The sequence below is a fragment of the Euleptes europaea genome, chromosome 5 (genome assembly GCF_029931775.1).
Source record: "Euleptes europaea isolate rEulEur1 chromosome 5, rEulEur1.hap1, whole genome shotgun sequence".
Taxonomy (NCBI): Eukaryota; Metazoa; Chordata; class Lepidosauria; order Squamata; family Sphaerodactylidae; genus Euleptes; species Euleptes europaea.
This window is the reverse complement of record NC_079316.1, coordinates 24,753,254-24,771,243: the sequence shown is the minus strand read 5'-3', so window position 1 is coordinate 24,771,243 and position 17,990 is coordinate 24,753,254. Positions and strand designations below refer to the sequence as shown.

Sequence of the window (17,990 nt, the reverse complement as noted above, 5' to 3'; positions counted from 1 at the left end):
TAACCATCACATTCTTCTAATTAGGCAGCTTAGAAAAGCTACAGAAGGTACTCTGCCAGCTCGCCACAAGTAGAAACTGTGCAAAGATGCTGTGCAATAGAAATAAGGGTGCAGCTTTCTCAGGAACAACACACTTGCTGCCAATGGCTACGGAAATCTACCTCTTGACCTCCCAAGAGATTAGTCAGCTTCTCGACGTGAACTAACACAATATTTGTAGGCTCTTGCAGCCCTGGATCTACAGTCAACAAGGAAGTACGAAGCTAGGACACATTTTCTGGCAAGCTTATGGAAAGCAACTCAGGGTTCCTAAATTCTTAAGCCCTTTTGAAGCACAAACTCTAAAACACACAAGCATCAAACCAGATGAGATTCTGGAACATCTGTATTCATGGATCTCCAGCAAATATTTTTTATTCCTAAATAACAACCATAGGAGCCCTAATTTGGACAGAGGTTGTGATTCAAGTCCACTCTTCGCTTGGTGGTAGAGCATGCTGTCAAGTCACAGCTGAATTCAAGTGACCCCATAGGGCTTTCAAGGCCAGAGACAAACAGAGGTGGTTTGCCATTGCTTCCCTACATGTAGAAACCCTGTACTTCTTCAGTGGTCTCTCAACCAAATACTAACCAGGGTCGACCCTGCTTAGCTTTTGTGAACTGACAAGACTGGGCTAGCCTGGGCCATCCAGGTCAGGGCATCCCTTCCCCTATAGCTGCCATTTTTGTCAAACTAAAACAACCCTAGGAGCCCCGTGGCACAGAGTGTTAATCTGCAGTACTGCAGTTAAAAGCTCTGCTCACAACCTGAGTTCGATCCCGACAGAAATCGGTTTCAGGCAGCCGGCTCAAGGTTGACTCCGCCTTCCATCCTTCCGAGGTCGGTCAAATGAGTACCCAGATTGCTGGGGGTAAAGGGAAGATGACTGGGGAAGGCCCTGGCAAACCACCCCGCAAACAAAGTCTGCCTTGGAAAAGTCGGGATGTGACAACACCCCATGGGCCAGGAATGACCCGGTGCTTGCACAGGGGACCTTTATCTTGTTAAAACAACCCTCCAGAGCTATTTTTAGCCCCACCTGGAAAAATGTAAGTATGTTCCCTTCCCTGAGGAAGTGCCAGGTTGTGCCGTGAGGACAGGCAAGCAGCATCTGGGACAGTCATGTCCAAAGTCCGGCCCAGGGGCCGAAATTGGCCGCTCTGGTATTCCTTGGTGGTCTCCCATCCAAATACTAACCAGGGCTAACCCTGCTTAGCTTCTGAGATCTGACGAGATCAGGCTAGCCTGGGCCATCCAGGTTTGTTGATACTGCCATCTAATTAACCGTTTGGCGGGCTTTTAAAACAAACTTTAAAAACTGTGCCACTGTCTCTAATAAATGGGGCGAACGGTTATTCAATAAACAGGAAACGTTAAAAAAATCTGAGACTTTCCGTCTATTAACCAACAGGGGGCTTAAAAGGAATACCAGGGTTGCTGTGCAGAGGAAGGCCCTGGCAAACCACCTCTGTTAGTCTCTTGCCGTGAAAACCCCCCAAAAGGGGTCGCCATAGGTCGGCTGCGACTTGACGGCATTTTACACACGCACAAGATATAATGGACCAACAAGCAAATAACGGCACAGATTTTCAGGCTCTGAACCTCTGCAAAGGCATAGACGCTGGGCAACTGGTCATTGGGAATAAGATTCTTTGATCATGGCAGTTCTCCCTACTTCATGGTGGAACAAAATGTTTGCAGAGCTGGCCTGCTGTTTGTTTATTATTTTCGGAACATTACTACGCCGCCTCTCCAGGAAACCTGCTCAAGGCAGCTTCTGCTATACGGTTTTAAAAAGTACTGTCTGGAGAGGCCTATGAAGGATAAATATAGACAGTTGAATTAACTGGGAGGCTTTCCTAATCCATATTCAGATACAACGCATTTTAAGGCACATGCTTTACATATAGGTCCATAAAAGATAAATGGAGTCCTGAATTCGGGGTTACTCCAAACCACTAACCCTGCAATTGTTTACAGGGCAGGAAGCATTTAATTTAGACCGAAACTGCCTGAACTACCCGCAGATAACCAAATACTTGTTTAAATACAAGCTTTTATCCCCCTTCCTCTTTCCCTTAACACAACAACTACGGCTGATCAGAGAAATACACTGCGGGTCGTGCACTTCCCCTTATCAGTAGAAATATTCAGCGCCCTGCAGCAGTTTTATAACTGCTTGGGAATGAAAAAGTAGAGATTTACTAAACGAAACTTTATTGGTTGAATGAATTCAGCCCTGCATGACGGTCCTCGCTATTAAAAATGGAAGCACAGTATAATTAATGTTTACCCCTGAAGGCATTTTTTTAAAAAGTATTTGCCAGTTTATTTATGATGACTGGAAAACGTGTAAAGGGTAAGAGAAACTTGAACAGTGGAAATAAATTAAAATATAAGTTTGTTTCTCCTGAGGAGCCTTGAGGTTTGCCTGCACAACGTGTGAACAATAATTGTACTATGGTTTAGCGGTTAATGCACGTCCTTTGATTGTCTGGCTGAAGATGTCAACTGCTCGCACAGCTGCGAATCAGGCAAGGTCGGAAATGATGAGAGCCGGCAATGTTTCAGCATCATAATCAATTTGCACCATCAACAGCATGAATGATGTACAGCGCTGCCACTCAGCTCTCTTGCAGAAGTCCATTAGAAGTTCCTGCCACAAAGAATTATGCCCTTCCAGCGTGGTGTAGCAGTTAAGAGCAGTGGTTTGGAGCGGTGGACTCTGATCTGGAGAATCAGGTTTGATTCCTCGCTCCTCCACATGAGCGGCGGAGGCTAATCTGGTGAATCGGATTTGTTTCCCCACTCCCACACACGAAGCAAGCTGGATGGCCTTGGACCAGTCACACTCTCAGCCTCATTTACCCCACAGGGTGTCTGTTGTGGGGAGGGGAAGGAAAGGTGATTGTAAGCCAGTTTGATTCTCCCTTAAGTAGCAGAGAAAGTCGGCATATAAAAAACCAATTCTTCTTCTTCCTTTCTCCTCTCCTCCCTGCCCCATTTTATGGCATCATCCAATCATCTTTACCTGGCAACTCTTTATCCTTGGCCCGCCTTGTTGGAACAAATTTTCTATGAAATAATGCATTTCCAATCAGAATATCTTGTGGCTTTTGTAACATTCTGAATGCTATTATTCTATTCTATTATTAAAGCAGCTGTGTCTAACTCCAGGCTTGCAAAAAACAAAGCACACACATAACACACACACCCTTCTCTCCTGGTGTGACTAAGCATTCCTGCTGGTTAACCAAGGTAGAACCCTGGAGATTCCTCCTTTAAAAAGAAAAACAAGAATGCTGCCAATCCTCAGATGAATGTATGAAGTCACCTTGTGCAGAATCACACCATTCATCTATCTAACCCAGTAGCGCCTACTCTACTTGGCAGTAACTCTTCAGGTTCTTTCCAACCTCTGCTCACTAACTGGAGATGCCAGAGCCAGAACTTGGGACCATTTGCATGCAGAGCACAGATTCTACCATAACCAAGCCATGCCTCTCCCGCCCCTTGGCTGTGTAGAAAATCAGATGTGTGCCCTTGCAATTTGTGTCCTAAAAATATAGTAATCAAGTCACTGGGGTAACTGTTGCACACTTTTTTTTAATTGGTCTGCAGAGGCCAAGGAAAGTTCCTATCGTGGGGGGAAAGGCAGCACACGGTATAAATTGCCAGAGAAAAGTTTGTGACAGTGATGTTTGATGGGAACAGCAGATATTTTGCAGGGGAGCTAAGGAGGATTTTATTTAAAAACACTTTTAACCCACCCTTAAGAACATAAGAACATAAGAAAGGCCCTGCTGGATCAGACCAAAGCCCATCAAGTCCAGCAGTCTGTTCACACATTGGCCAACCAGGTGCCTCTAGGAAGCCACAAACAAGACGACTGCAGCAGCACCATCCTGCCTGTGTTCCACCGCACCCAAAATAATACGCATGCTCCTCCGATACCAGAGAGAACAGGTATGCAGCATGACCAGTATCCATCCTAATTACCGTAATAACCATGAACACCCCTCTCCTCCATGAATATGTCCACTCCCCTCTTAAAGCCCTCCAAGCTGGCAGCCATCACCACATCCTGGGGCAGGGAGTTCCACAATTTAACTATGCGTTGTGTGAAAAAATATTTCCTTTTATCTGTTTTGAATCTCTCGCTCTCCAGCTTTAGCAGATGACCCAGTATTCTAGTATTATGGGAGAGGGAGAAAAACGTCTCCCTATCCACTCTCTCCAAACCATGCATAATTTTATAGACCTCTATCATGTCTCCCCTTAGCCGCCTTCTTTCCAAGCTAAACAACCCTTCTCCCAAAAGGAATCCAAGACAAGTTTACAAAAATGCTAAACACAAGTTACAGCATAGTATATGAGCAGACAAGAAAACAGGATGTAAAACAACAAACAGTTCGCAAACAGTGTGAAATACTGCAGAAAACCGCACACAAAGATCAACCATCTGATTGACAAGTCAGACATCCTTTAACCTTTAAGTACCATCAAAAGTTCTTTAGAAGTTCCGCTTTGCAGGGTTTTCTAGAAACCAGAACATACTCTGGCAGGCAATTCCGCAATGACAGATCAGTCGCTCAAAATACCTCAGATCGGTAAATGTTAGTCAAACCACCTAGAAAGAAAGGCCAAGCCAAAGGCTCCACGGGGCTGCACAAGTTCACATGGTGAGAGACGGCCCTTCAAGCTCCATTTCTTTTTCTTAAAGATAAAGAATCAACTGTTCTTCAAATGGGCATGGCCGTACTGTGGAAAAAGGACCCGCCTGGTATTTAAAGGATTACATGAGAAAACACTGTTCATTGTTCACCTTTTCAACACAACTTTTAATTTTCAAACCCAAAGAGCCACAAACTTTGTTTAATTAAGAGACTGAGCCTAACACTAGTATGGTGGTCTGGGTTATTTTGGATAGTCCTAATAAAAGGTGTTATGTGGCTTTTGGTTTCAGCTTCGGACCAACACAGCTATGTCCTGGAACCACTGTAGGTTAAAAAGCATTTTTAGACATATTCTAAAAACAGATTCCAAACTGTACACATGGGGGGAGGGATTGGTAAGGGAGTCTTACCTAACAGGTACCTATGACAGTTGTGCAAAAATCCATATTTGGGGGGGGGGGTAGATCTACAGAACAGCATAGCCCATAACACATAAATGCAAAGGCCACATTTCTGCAGCTGGAACTCCTCCCATCCCCCAACCCCAATCTTCCTCCTTGTTTCTGGAGGAGCTTCAGATCACTGGATAATCATGAAACGACAGCAGCCAGGAAGGAAAGCAAGTGCATACAACGCATAGATAAACTGTGGAAACCCCTGTTCCAGGATGAGGGGATGGTTGCCAACTCGGAAGACTTTAAGTGGGGAATGGATATGTTCATGGAGGATAGGGCTATCCATAGCTACTAGTCAAAATGAATACTAATCATGACACATACCTATTCTCTCCAGAATCAGAGGAACATGCCTATTATATTAGGTGCTGTGGAACGCAGGCAGGATAATGCTGCTGCAGTCGTCTTGTTTGGGGGCTTCCTAGAGGCACCTGGTTGGCCACTGTGTGAACAGACTGCCGGACTTGATGGACCTTGGTCTGACCCAGCATGGCTTTTCTTATGTTCTTATGTTCAATGGCCAGCTACAAGCCCTTGGAACACCTCCTCTGCTTCTCCTAGCCCCCACCTACCTCATAGAAGCCACACAGGCAGATACCACCTAGAAGGGGCTGCACATGTAGTCTCACAAAGAAAAGATCAGGGCCAAACCAGCAACTGGCGTAACCGGCAGGATGCCAGAGGTACATGAACAGCTGTGCCCACCATTAGTTCCTGGCTGCTACTGCCGTTGTTACAGGGGTGGCCAAGAACTGCTGGGACTACGCTAAAGCAGGCAATTAACAATTTTTTACATCTATGATGTATGTTATGGTCAGAGTCTAAATACATGGTTACAATCCTTACTGTAAAAGGAATCCCTGTGGTGCAATCAAACTCCATTTTATGTACAATGACAATACTCAGGTTTCCTATCCAAACTAAAAAAAAAAAAGCTCAGTCCATCGGTTAAAGTTATACTTGTCAGCTTTTTGAAGACTGGTATAGATGTTAGTGACAAAAACTGGAGGATTTTATATAACTGAGATATCAACATAAATATTTACTCTCAGTGCTAGCACCAGGAACAGATTGTGCCAGCAAAGACCGGAAAACACTATAAATTGGAAACCTTGAGAAGATCTAGGAAATATTGTTTGTATGACTTGTGAACATATTTGCTGGGGACCGTGATGTTATCTAGCAAAATTTCAAGCCCACGTTTCCGGTTTTAAGTGCTTGAAGCACACAGCCTCCAAAGCAATTTTAAAAACCCTAAAAAATTAAATGTAAAATTAAGAAATATACTTTTTTTTTAAACGGTTCGGAATGGCACGGCATACTTAAGCAGCTAATGGAATCTGACAGAATTGGGTGGAAAGAGTATCCCTTGCTACTAATTATGTCACAAATGATATCGAGTAGATACCTGATAGAACAAGACAAGCAACTGCATGGGGAAAAAACCCACCTTATTCCCAAAGGCTTACTGGGATGCACAATCCTTGCAGAGGCTTCAGAAGAAGAAGAGTCGGTTTTTATACCACCAACATGACACCTGCCAGAATTTAACACTAAGCGATCAATTCCACCTCAATTTTCTAAGCCTCTTCTTGGGCCAAACGGCAGGAAAAGTCTGGGTAGAAAGTTGAAATAAATGTAGCTAGACACTAAAAATTGAGGGAGGAGGGGAATGAGGAATCGGGAAGTGTTCTCTAGAGCTCTGGGAAATTATGTTACCAACATGAGCCCTGCCATGTAAGCTTTCTTCCCACCTGTCACTGCTTGCTTGCCAAGATCTCCTGCTCACCAAAAGAGCAACACCTGCCATACCTCTAACCTTGTCACGTCAACCTGTCTCCTTATTGACCTTCTCCCCTACCCAACACACAACCATTCTGCCTAGTGATGGGCAAACTCTGCAGTGGATCAGAAGAAGAAGAAGAGTTGGTTTTTATCTGCTGACTTTCTCTACCACTTAAGGGAGACTCAAACCAGCTTACAATCACCTTCCCTTCCCCTCCCCACAACAGACACCCTGTGAAGTAGGTGGGGCTGAGAGAGCTCTAACAGAGCTGTGACTTACCCAAGGTCACCTAGCTGGCTTCCTGTGTAGGAGTGGAGAAACAAATCCAGTTCACTAGATTAGTCTTCGCCGCTCGTCTGGAGGAGTGGGGAATCAAACCCAGTTCTCCAGATTAGAGTCCACCACTCCAAACCACTGCTCTTAACCACTACACCACGCTGGCTGGTTCAGAACTGGGCCCAGGAAACCGTGCTTTTCTCCCCTTCCCCCTCTAACAACAACAAAAAAATAAATAGAGAAAATTGTCCCTTCCCTGAGACAAGCCCAACAATAGGATCCAAGACATTGAGGCTGGTGGGTCACATGTTCAGCAGGCCTAATCCAGGCACTGAATGCTAACATCTCTTTGCATGAACCATGGAGTAGTACAGGGAAGTAGCTTGTTAAAAAACGCACACGTACATATGCATACACAAAAAGCAACTCTAAAGCTCCCCTTGGGCTCTCTGAACTAGTTTCATTATTCTTACAACGCCGGCCGGTAGATTCATTGAGAACGAGTCGGAATCAAAACACAGCAATGCTGTCGCGTCCATCATTTATTCATAGCGATTTTATCAAACGGCCAACTACCCAGCGCAGCAGAAAAATACACCGGCGGATTGCTACCAACACTTACAGTGATCAGATATCACAGAGCAGCACTTCCCAACCTGTGGGTCCTGACCCAAAAGCGGGTCGCCAAACCTTGAAATATGGGTCCCAGGCTTTTTGCGGTTTGAGTTATTCGCTCAGGAGCGCGCGCGCACACACACACATGATCATTGAACAATGACCAAGAAAAACATTTTCCTCTTTACAAAAGAATTTGTGGGGCTGTTTTTCTTTCCAGATTGTTCAAATAAAGAAAGCTTCTGCTGAGAAAAACAACTCTTACCCAGATGGAAAGATTTTAAATGTCAACTGCACGTACCTGGTACTTTGTTCTGATAATGCCACTTATTTGCTTTTATACAGACATCGTTTTCCACCTGTAAAGCACCTCGAAGAAGCCCCTCAGTCCCATAAAAATCATTGCCTGCCATTCCCTTCACTTACTAGTTATTCCAGCATCCCAGCTGACCTGCTACCTCCTTCAGCATACCTTAACTAACGGACTTCATTTTCTTTTTCCCCCAAAAGACATATTTGGTTCCACACTGAGCCAACAAGTACCATAGGTTGCAGACTCGCGCTCTCCATGGTGTTGCCAGCATGGTCAGGAGAGGCAGTGGGAATTCCTCCCACGTGACCACAGACTTCGGCCATAAACGAACAGCACAGATCTGAACCAATCTGCAGTTGCGCCTGAAAAGGGTCCCTTGGAAATGCTGACCTGAAGTACTAATCAACAAGGAGCAGCTTTTCTGGGTATGTTGGTGTGAAAGCTGGTCAGATGTCACAGACATATGGGAAGATTACTGCACTTCCTGGAACCCTTTTGATGGCCTAATAGTGCCAACACAGAGAAGCAGTTCTCAATGGTTTCTATCTACAGAGCCACCAACAAGGAGGGACTGGAGATACAAAATTCCCGGTGCAGAAGCCAGCTTGAGGGGCCACTGAAGCTAGAATCATCCGTTTATTTTACTGTTGCTGCAGTGCAGAACTGCACTCACTATGGGAGAAGGCAAGGCAGAGCAGAGCAAACAAATACTCTTCCTGGTTGGTCCTGTTTGCCACCATTTTTTAGCAGTAATTTTTAAAGTAAGCTCTCCATGGCTACAAACATTTTTTAACTAGGAGGCTGAGGAAAACATCTGCTATCATCAGTGTTGCTACACCCCTCAACCAACCCAGTATTCCTTCATTTTTCTCTCCCCCCACCATCTATGTCTGTGTCCCCCACCTTCCCAGCCTCACTCCTTCTCATCCCTATCCTGGCTGGGGAGTTAAAACATAGTTAATAGCAGAACAGAAAACCTCTGTGTCAAGTTAATATGTCTCAAGAATCAAAGTCGTGAAAGAGTGCCCCCCTGAGTTTGCATCCATTGTGACCTGTACTAATCTGTATTAGAGGTTATAAAAGTGGAATAGTGGGTGCCTTACATGTAAGTGAATGCCTCCGTTTCAGTTGATATCACATGCAGCAGAATTAATTCACTGAACATACTATGAAGAACATCCGAAGGTTTAGAAGATTTTCAAAGGGGATTAAACTGATTCATGGAGGTAGAAAGGTACCTATGATGACCAGATAGAACCTCCATATTCAGGGGCAGTATACTCTTGAAGGCCAATGTTGGGGGGCAACTGTTTGGGGTAGCTGTTGCCTTTGTTCCCTGCTGGTGGGATTCCCAGAAGCAGCTGCGTGGCTAGTGTGAGAAATAGGACATTGCACTCTGGTGTGATCCAGCAAGCCTCCTATTTTATTCTTATGAAAGGTACAAGGCATGTAGTTACCCTATCCTCGTTTTTTACAGGGGGGTTTAAAAATAATACTCAGTGATCCCACCGCTTCCTCTGCATCTTGAAGTATGCTACTGAATTATTAAAGTGTGTGGGAAGAAAGGAGACTTTTTAATGTTGAGGGAAAGGCATTTTGTGCATGCCCAGAGGCATTTTTCTTCCAGAACTCAGCCCAAGTCTGCCTAGTAAACATCCGGGATGTGACGTCACCCCATGGGTCAGTAATGACCCAGTGCTTGAACAGGGGACTACCTGCACCTTTACTTTTAAGGAGTTAGTAGCAGGAGAGGAGGGGATGGGAACAGAGAGCTGGAACTAGTTGGATTTCAGCATCCAGGGACCAGAATAACTTTCAGAAGTGATCAAAAAGGGCAAGAGTCCAGTAGCACCTTAAAGACTAACAAAAATATTTTCTGGTAGGGTATGAGCTTTTGTGAGCCACATGAAGAAGAAGATCTGAAGAAGTGAGCTGTGGCTCACGAAAGCTCATACCCTACCAGAAAATATTTTTGTTAGTCTTTAAGGTGCTACTGGACTCTTGCCCTTTTTGACTACTGCAAACAGACTAACACGGCTACCCACTGTGAATTTTCAGAAGTGAGTGGCGGTGCAGGAATACAACACCACCTGGACACCTGGCCCCCCTGCCTCCTCTCCCTGGATGATGAAACCAAATTCTCACATCTCCTCAATGTTCCTTCCCCCATTATGCATCATGTGAGTCTACTTTTTTTGTTTTTGTTTCAGGTTTGTAGACATATTTTTACAGTCTTTTTGCAGTTTAGTACTGTCTGAGAGCGACTGGTATCCCATTTAATTCAATGGTATCCCACTTAATTCAATGGGGCTTATTCCCAGGTAACAATGATTATTCTACTCACAGTAGCAGAAAGCCAAGTCGTTTGTTTTGTTATGATATTTGTTTTGGAACAGGGTCATGGGGTGGCCCAAATGGATTTTTTGCCCGGGTGCCCACGGTGGTTCTTGGCAGCCCTGGCTACAGCTGCTGTGAATGCGAGTCAAAAAATGGTCCAGTGTCACCTCATTGCTCACCTGTGATGCATCAAAGAATATTCCCACAAATGGTTAAAAAAAATCCTCCCCATCTTTCTCTCCCACCACATCAGCTGTTCACCAAAGTTCACCCATGAGAATCACATAACCTTGTGACTTTCAAATACATCTGCTTACTAATGACTGTGCAATACTTGACAGAGAAAGAAGGATGCTGGAAGCCAAAATCCACAGCTGTATGTTCAAGGGGACAACCCAGCTGCTGCCAATTAACAGCATTTATTGCGAACACTACAACTAGTAGTAAACCATGTGAACAACAACAACACCCAACCCAAGAGAAATCAACCCATCTGCTATGTAAATATGACTCTGAGTACTGGACATTTAAATTAGAGCATGCTTTATCTTGTGTCAGAGGGGGTTATTATAAACACCAATTTTAAACCAACATTGGAGTGATCCACCTTTAGGAACTGAAACTGAGTAGTTCTCTTAGATACCTGAACCCTCTTCCCACACCAGGATCAATTCTGATGGCTCACTCTGTGTACTCTGTGTACATTGCTTTAAGCAGCAAACAAGCAGGCTCAATTTTCTCCAACCTATCTCCAACCCTGACACTTCCCCCTTCTTCTCCAAGGAGGGCTGACATTCCGGTTTGAGAAAATCCCATTTTAAGGCCACATAAACACAAGTGCACCTTTCTTCCCATTCAAGATTAGTAAGTCTAGACTAACTACCATTATTTAATCGAGCATTCAGAATGTAAGAAGTCACAGAATCCCCATTCTGCCAACATGCATGCATGATTTCAAAAAGAAGAAACAGGCATCTCAATTTCAATTCTTAAACCAAGTTAAGGAAAATAGACTGCATAAAAGGTAATTAATGCACATTAAGCGGTTTGGGATATTTTTGTTCAGTATTAACAACGGATCAATAGTGCGCATTATACTTACACAAAACACTTCCTGGCAATCTTACATAATTTTTAAATAATGATTTCTGAGGTCAAATACACTCAACATTAACCAACACAGTTTACTCCTACGAATCAAGTCTAATCCAATTGCTGTTATGTACCGGGCCAAAGTCAAAATACTAGTATTAGGCTTCTATCTACAACAGGTTTTCAATTACGTTTTTCAAACGGAGCTCAGATACTATTCCATACATGGCTTGGCTAGCCAATGACGGTAGGAAGAAAATAATTCTCAAAAACACTGGGCAGAAGCGAGTGTTTGGTTAGTGGTTGTATTTCTGCCACAAATTTTTAGCTGTAGTTCAAAACAGGATGAACGCAGACTTCAAGGGGAGGGAGTCTCCAAAAGAGCATCCGAGGCATAGAAATTAATTCAAGAGGCAGAATTCACAAGAACTCCTCCTGAGGAAAGACTTAGGAGAAATGCTATTAATGTGTTTCTATCTTGCATTCTTAGCATTTCTACTCTTGAGGCAACTCCCAACATTAGTGTTAAAAAAAAAAGATAATGCACAAAATGGGGGGGGATTATCAGCAGTAAATTCAACAATAAAACCAGTATCAATGAATACCATGAACACATGAAGCTGCCTTATACTGAATCAGCCCCTTGGTCCATCAAAGTCAGTATTGTCTGCTCAGACCGGCAGCGGCTCTCCAGGGTGGCAGGCCGAGGTCTTTCATATTACCTACTTGCCTAGTCCCTTTAACTGGAGATTCCGGGGATTGAATCTGGGACCGTCTGCATGCCAAGCAGATGCTCTCCCGAGGCATACCGTAACGGCCCTATGTTCTAAGTTTATTGAGCCCCTCTTATTGAGAATGGGACCTGACAGGGCAAGAGAAAACATTGAGTTGCTCCTACAAGGGGATAATCCTTCAATCATTTTATAGGTTGCGAAATTTTGCTCAGCAGCAATGAAAATTTGATGCCATAGAACAGTCTCTTAGCCCAATTGGCAGAAGTGTCTTGGTTGTAATTTCTTTTTTTAAGTGTTATAAGACTCGGACTGTAATTCTTTGTTTGTAAGAATATTTTATTCCATGTTGCTGGTTTTATCTGGCTAAGGGCCGTAAATAAACAATCTAATCTAATGGCCCTATGCTGATAAAGGATGTCTGTGTCCATGGTTGTGAAGGGAAACGGGATGGTTACGTGTTTTATGTATCATTGTATTTTATATTTCCTTTCATTGTTCATTTGCTTTAATAAAGATAAACAAAAGACAAAAAAACCCCAATACCATTAGAGATCAGGACTCTCATTAACAGAACTTAGCACTAGAACACTCATACGAAGAACGGCACGGACACACTGATGTGCTCTGCCACTGCACCAACCCCCTTCAGTGGAACCTGCACAAGAGAACTTGGGGAAGCTAAGGCAGCACGTGACTCCACACACATACTTGCGTGCTTCGGTGGAGAGGGGAGAGGTCTGTCCAACAGAAGATCACCTGGCAAACGTGTTTACTATCAACTGATTTGAAATGCAATTGCTATTTGCAAGGCTTAGTGGAGCCCTACCCTCAGTCCTATATTCCCTGAAGAATTCGGATGCGACTCCACGCACATAGTTTGGAATAAGCACCACTGAATTCAACGGTATTTGCTTCCCAGCAGGCATGCCCTGGGTCGGGCAGCCTCAGAGGCCATTTCCCGCTATGTGACTCTGTGCACAGAAGGGTGGTGGAAGACACTGCGCATCAGGAGTTATAGGAACAGCTGCTATCCTTGGGCAGCTCAGTCGGTGCCTGCTCACCATCAGAGCTTCCCTTGTAAGTTTGACTCAGCAGAGCAGCTGCAGGAAACCCGAAGACCCTCGTCTCTGAGCACAGAGGCAAATAAAAACAAACAGCATGCCAAGTGCTTCAGCTGGTACAAAGTCTGCCGTTTAACTTTAGCATCATGCCTCTCCCTTCCCCAACATGCCCCGGCTGGCCCTTCCAACCAAAACAAACACTTCTCTCCTCATCATCTTGCTGAAAAGCCTACGCGGGTTGCAGAGCGGTACTAAGAACGTCTTCAACATATCTGGGTTTCCTTTTCCTTGTTAAGAATTGCAAAAGCAACCAGCAAAATAGCCTTTCCACATATGCACTGCAAAGAGAAGGCAAGCTAGAGATGCCATTCGAACTGCTACCCAAGACCAAAGAGACTGCCTTGTCCAGCAATAGAGGCTACAGAAAGTAGTATGAAGAAAACTTCTACAGCAGGAGGGGGAAGGTGGTGGAATAAAGGGGCAATACAAGAATGTGGATCTTCCAGAAAGAAGGAAGAACATTTTTCAGGCTTGTTTTGTTTTCCCCAGAAAAGAACATTAGGCTCTCTGAAATGTTTTCTTTCGTAGTTGTTCTTGTTTTGCAATCAAACGTGCCTTATGCCAATAAAGTTGCTACTTTACTGACATAACCAAAATCATTAATGCACCCACAGAAGTCACTCCTCAATAGATAACATCATGCAAACACCCACTGCTTAGTTCTAAGGGCTTACTTCAAGCAAAAGCTGGTGTTTGTTATCTGTTTTTACAACAGAAGACATTAGGTCTAAGTCCTCCCCACTTACTTCAGATGCAGCCTTTAATACCAAAGCCAGAGATGCTAACAGACACACAACATTAAGCTTGTTTCCCCATTTCCACCCAAACATTTGCTGCTCCTTCCCCACAAACATTTACAAATTGTAAGGGCGGGGGGAAGGTTACAGCCAAGCCCATTCACCCAACATGGACAGCTGGAAACTTGCCTCTCCTCCATGCCCATCGAATATCCCAAATATGGAAGGATGGGTCTTGTTCACCAGGTCCGTGATCACTTCAAACCTGTCCTCCATGTGGTCTCTCCGGCCTTGGATAGAGTAGACAGCCACATTGTGGTTCTTAAACTCCCACGTCTTGGAGAACTCCGCGTCCAGCACATCCAGGCCCCCCAGCCGGTCGTTCTGCATGATCTCGGCCACCTTGCCCTGCACCATCTTCACCGCATCCCTGCTGGACTTGACGATGGTCTTGACCTCATCCGTGTGGAAGAAGTAGCTCCACAGGGCCAGGCTGATGCATAGCAGGAAGAGGGTCTCTGGTCTCAGCAAGAAGTAACGCATGATCCGACCCAGCAGAGAGAGCAAAGTCATGGTATCCTCTATCATTTATTACAGAAAGAGTGGATCCCCCCCCCCACGCACCATGCACCACGCACCCCGGCGACTGGGATGGGTCTAAAGACCAGGCAGCAAATCAGTGCATGCTCCAGTAATACAAACCCACGGAGGGCAGGGTTATCCACTGCTGCTAAAGCTGCCTCCTCCTCCTCCCAGTCCACCTCGGTTTCAGGGAGCTCAGTCACAGATGGCTGGGGTGGCTCGGATGGAGAGATCAACACATTCTCCCGCGCAGCAGCCAAGGGCAGGCTTAGCCGTCTCCCGTTCTCGCCCCTTCTGTTCCCGGCGAGCGTACGGCTCCCAGATGGAAGATCAGCTGGAAGACAGCAAGGATCAGCGCCTGAGGATACCGGGGCTACCAAGCTGGCAAAGGAAGACAGGCACAAAGCTGTCGGCCCTCTGGGTGCTACCGCGGAGCTTTTCAGCCAGCCGGGCTGGAAGAGAGGAGGGGAAGGAAAACAAAGTCTGTCCCAGCCAGCTATAAGCACACAAAAGAATTCTTCCACCTCCCTCCTAGCGGGGCTGTTTCCCGGGGTGCTCGCTCCCAGCTGCCCAGGGATGGCTCGGAAGGAGGACAGTAAATCAATCTGCACTCTGCTAATGCAAACCTGGCTGGAACATTTGGCTCCTCTGCGGTCCAGAAGGGCTGGCAGCAAAGGGTCTGGGAGAGGCGACCGGCCAGTCGAGAAACAGGGGGACAATGAAAACCCCAGTGGAAAGGCCAGGGGGGCTGTATCGGCTCCAAGCGGAAAGGAGCACGCCTTGAAGCCCTTCTCCCGGGAGGGTAAGAGGCAGAGGAGGGAGCTGAAAGGAATCAAAGAGGGACGCCAGTCACTTTCAGGGGGTGACTGGCAGCGGGGCACTTTAAACTGACAGCGGCATAAAAGCAAAGGAGCTCATCCCCCATTTCCCGCAAATAAAAAACAGCCTTTAGAGTCTCCCAGAGCTAAAACAAACCCTCACAAATGTAGATCTGCAGTAGTAGAAAAGGGCAAGAGTCCAGTCGCACCTTAAAGACTAACAAAAATATTTTCTGGCAGGGTATGAGCTTTCGTGAGCCACAGCTCACTTCTTCAGATCTGCAGTAGTAGAAAAGGGCAAGAGTCCAGGAGCACCTTAAAGACTAAAACAAATATTTTCTGGCAGGGTAGGAGCTTTTGTGAGCCACAGCTCACATCTTCAGAAAGCTCACACCCTGCCAGAAAATATTTGTGTTAGTCTTTAAGGTGCTACTTTAAGGTGCAAAGCGCACACCCTGCCAGAAAATATTTGTGTTAGTCTTTAAGGTGCTACTTTAAGGTGCAAAGCGCACACCCTGCCAGAAAATATTTGTGTTAGTCTTTAAGGTGCTACTTTAAGGTGCAAAGCGCACACCCTGCCAGAAAATATTTGTGTTAGTCTTTAAGGTGCTACTTTAAGGTGCAAAGCGCACACCCTGCCAGAAAATATTTGTGTTAGTCTTTAAGGTGTTACTTTAAGGTGCAAAGCTCACACCCTGCCAGAAAATATTTGTGTTAGTCTTTAAGGTGCTACTTTAAGGTGCAAAGCGCACACCCTGCCAGAAAATATTTGTGTTAGTCTTTAAGGTGCTCCTGCACTCTTGCCCTTTTCTACTTCTGCAGACAGACCAACACGGCGACCCACTGCGAAATGTAGATCTAGCAGAAAATGGACCCAAATCTCCCCTCGCAAAGGAATTGCCACCTCTCCCTTAAGACTGGGCATCCGATCAGGGTTCCCTGCAGCCCCCTCTCCACCGCCCCACTGGAACTTGCGAAGACCCCCCCCCCAAGTCTTTCACCGGGGGAAGGGAGGGGGCGCGCGCCCTTGCCGGGTCGGGCTCGCCACCTGGGACGTGTGAAAGGGGGGGGCGGTCCGGGAGAGCAAACTGGCAGGTGGCAATGTCCCCTTGGAACCAGCCCCCCCTCCCACCTCCCCTTCCTAATGGAACTGGTGCAGAGATTTACATGCAAAGACTCCCAGGGAAAGCGCGCCTCGTGCCTCTTCCCTGCTGCTGCTGCAAAGAAGCAGGCGGCCAAATAGCTGCAATCCCGGGCCTCCCTCGTCCCCCCCCCCAGCCTCCGCCCGCTACCCCCTCCCCAGCTGCTGCCCCCCGCGAGGTACCTGTCTCCCCTTTTCTCTTTCGCCTGTTCCCTCCCACTGGGCTGGGCTCGACCGCCGCCGCGCCGCCTCTTCGGGCCGCCGTGGCCTACAAATCCCGGGAGCCTTCGCGCCGAGGCGCGTTCGGGCGATGGGCAGGAAGTCGGGCGGAAGGATTCTGGGGCTTGTGGTCCTTCCGGAGCGGGGTGGCTCTCGGGCGCCCTCTGCCGACCGGTGGGGGAAGGGAGAAGTCGACTTGGGAGCTGCGAAATGAAATAGGGGGCAGGAAGCAGAGTACCAGCGTTGTAGGTTGACTCTACAGCAAAATATTCCTAAAACACCTGAAATGATACTCTTGAGTATGATCCCGGATACTATTTTTGCTCAGAGAACTTTTTTGATTGATTTATGCCACCACGGCTGCTTGATTGATATATGCAGCTAAATCAGTGGTTCCCAACCTTTTTTTGACCAGGGACCACTAGGACTTTTTTGTTCAGTGCAGGGATCCCAAGGTTCAAAATAAAAATTCAGAGAATTTGAAAATAAACTTTAATCGTAACTGTTAGTTAAACTTTAAGCTTAGAATAATATTTGAATATATATTTTTATAATAGAGAACTTTTAATTGAAAATAGTAATTTATTATGGGTTTATAACTTTGTTTCGCGGACCTTAATTTAGTTCTCGCGGACCCCTGGGGGTCCACGGACCCCTGTTTGGGAACCAGTGAGCTAAATGGAAGACAGTTGAGATACCAGATAAAAAAGACTGGATGAAAAAAGATGCTGGAATGGACCGAGATGGCGAAGCTTACATAAATGAAGCTTTGATAAATCCAAATGATAATGAACAATTTTGGGGGGGAATGGGAGGCTTGGAGAATGTACTGTGAACATTATTTTTTAACGGGACCATTTAAAGGATTTTCATTGATCTAATCTCTTATTCATACTTTGTGTTAATTTTTATATTAGGCATTGATTTCATAATGTTGGATACGGCAAGAACAGATTAATTAAAATAATATTGGGATTAGTCCCTTTAGCAAAAGATTATACAATTTAATTTTAGACGGAAGAGGGAGAGGGGGAAGTCATTTGATTGT

At 45.6% G+C, this 17,990-nt stretch overlaps 1 protein-coding gene across 1 annotated transcript in view; it reads right to left on the bottom strand.

The window, feature by feature from the left end:
* PPM1L (protein phosphatase, Mg2+/Mn2+ dependent 1L) overlaps positions 1 to 16,930 on the bottom strand; it is a 203,910-nt gene extending 186,980 nt beyond the window's left edge. The window contains exons 1-2 of the mRNA XM_056849945.1: positions 16,907 to 16,930; positions 14,368 to 15,098 (exon numbers count right to left, since the gene is read on the bottom strand). Coding sequence (XP_056705923.1) covers positions 14,368 to 14,770 — 403 coding nt within the window. The 5' untranslated portion in view covers positions 14,771 to 15,098; positions 16,907 to 16,930. The remainder of the gene's footprint in view (positions 1 to 14,367; positions 15,099 to 16,906) is intronic.
* Positions 16,931 to 17,990: the final 1,060 nt, after the last annotated feature.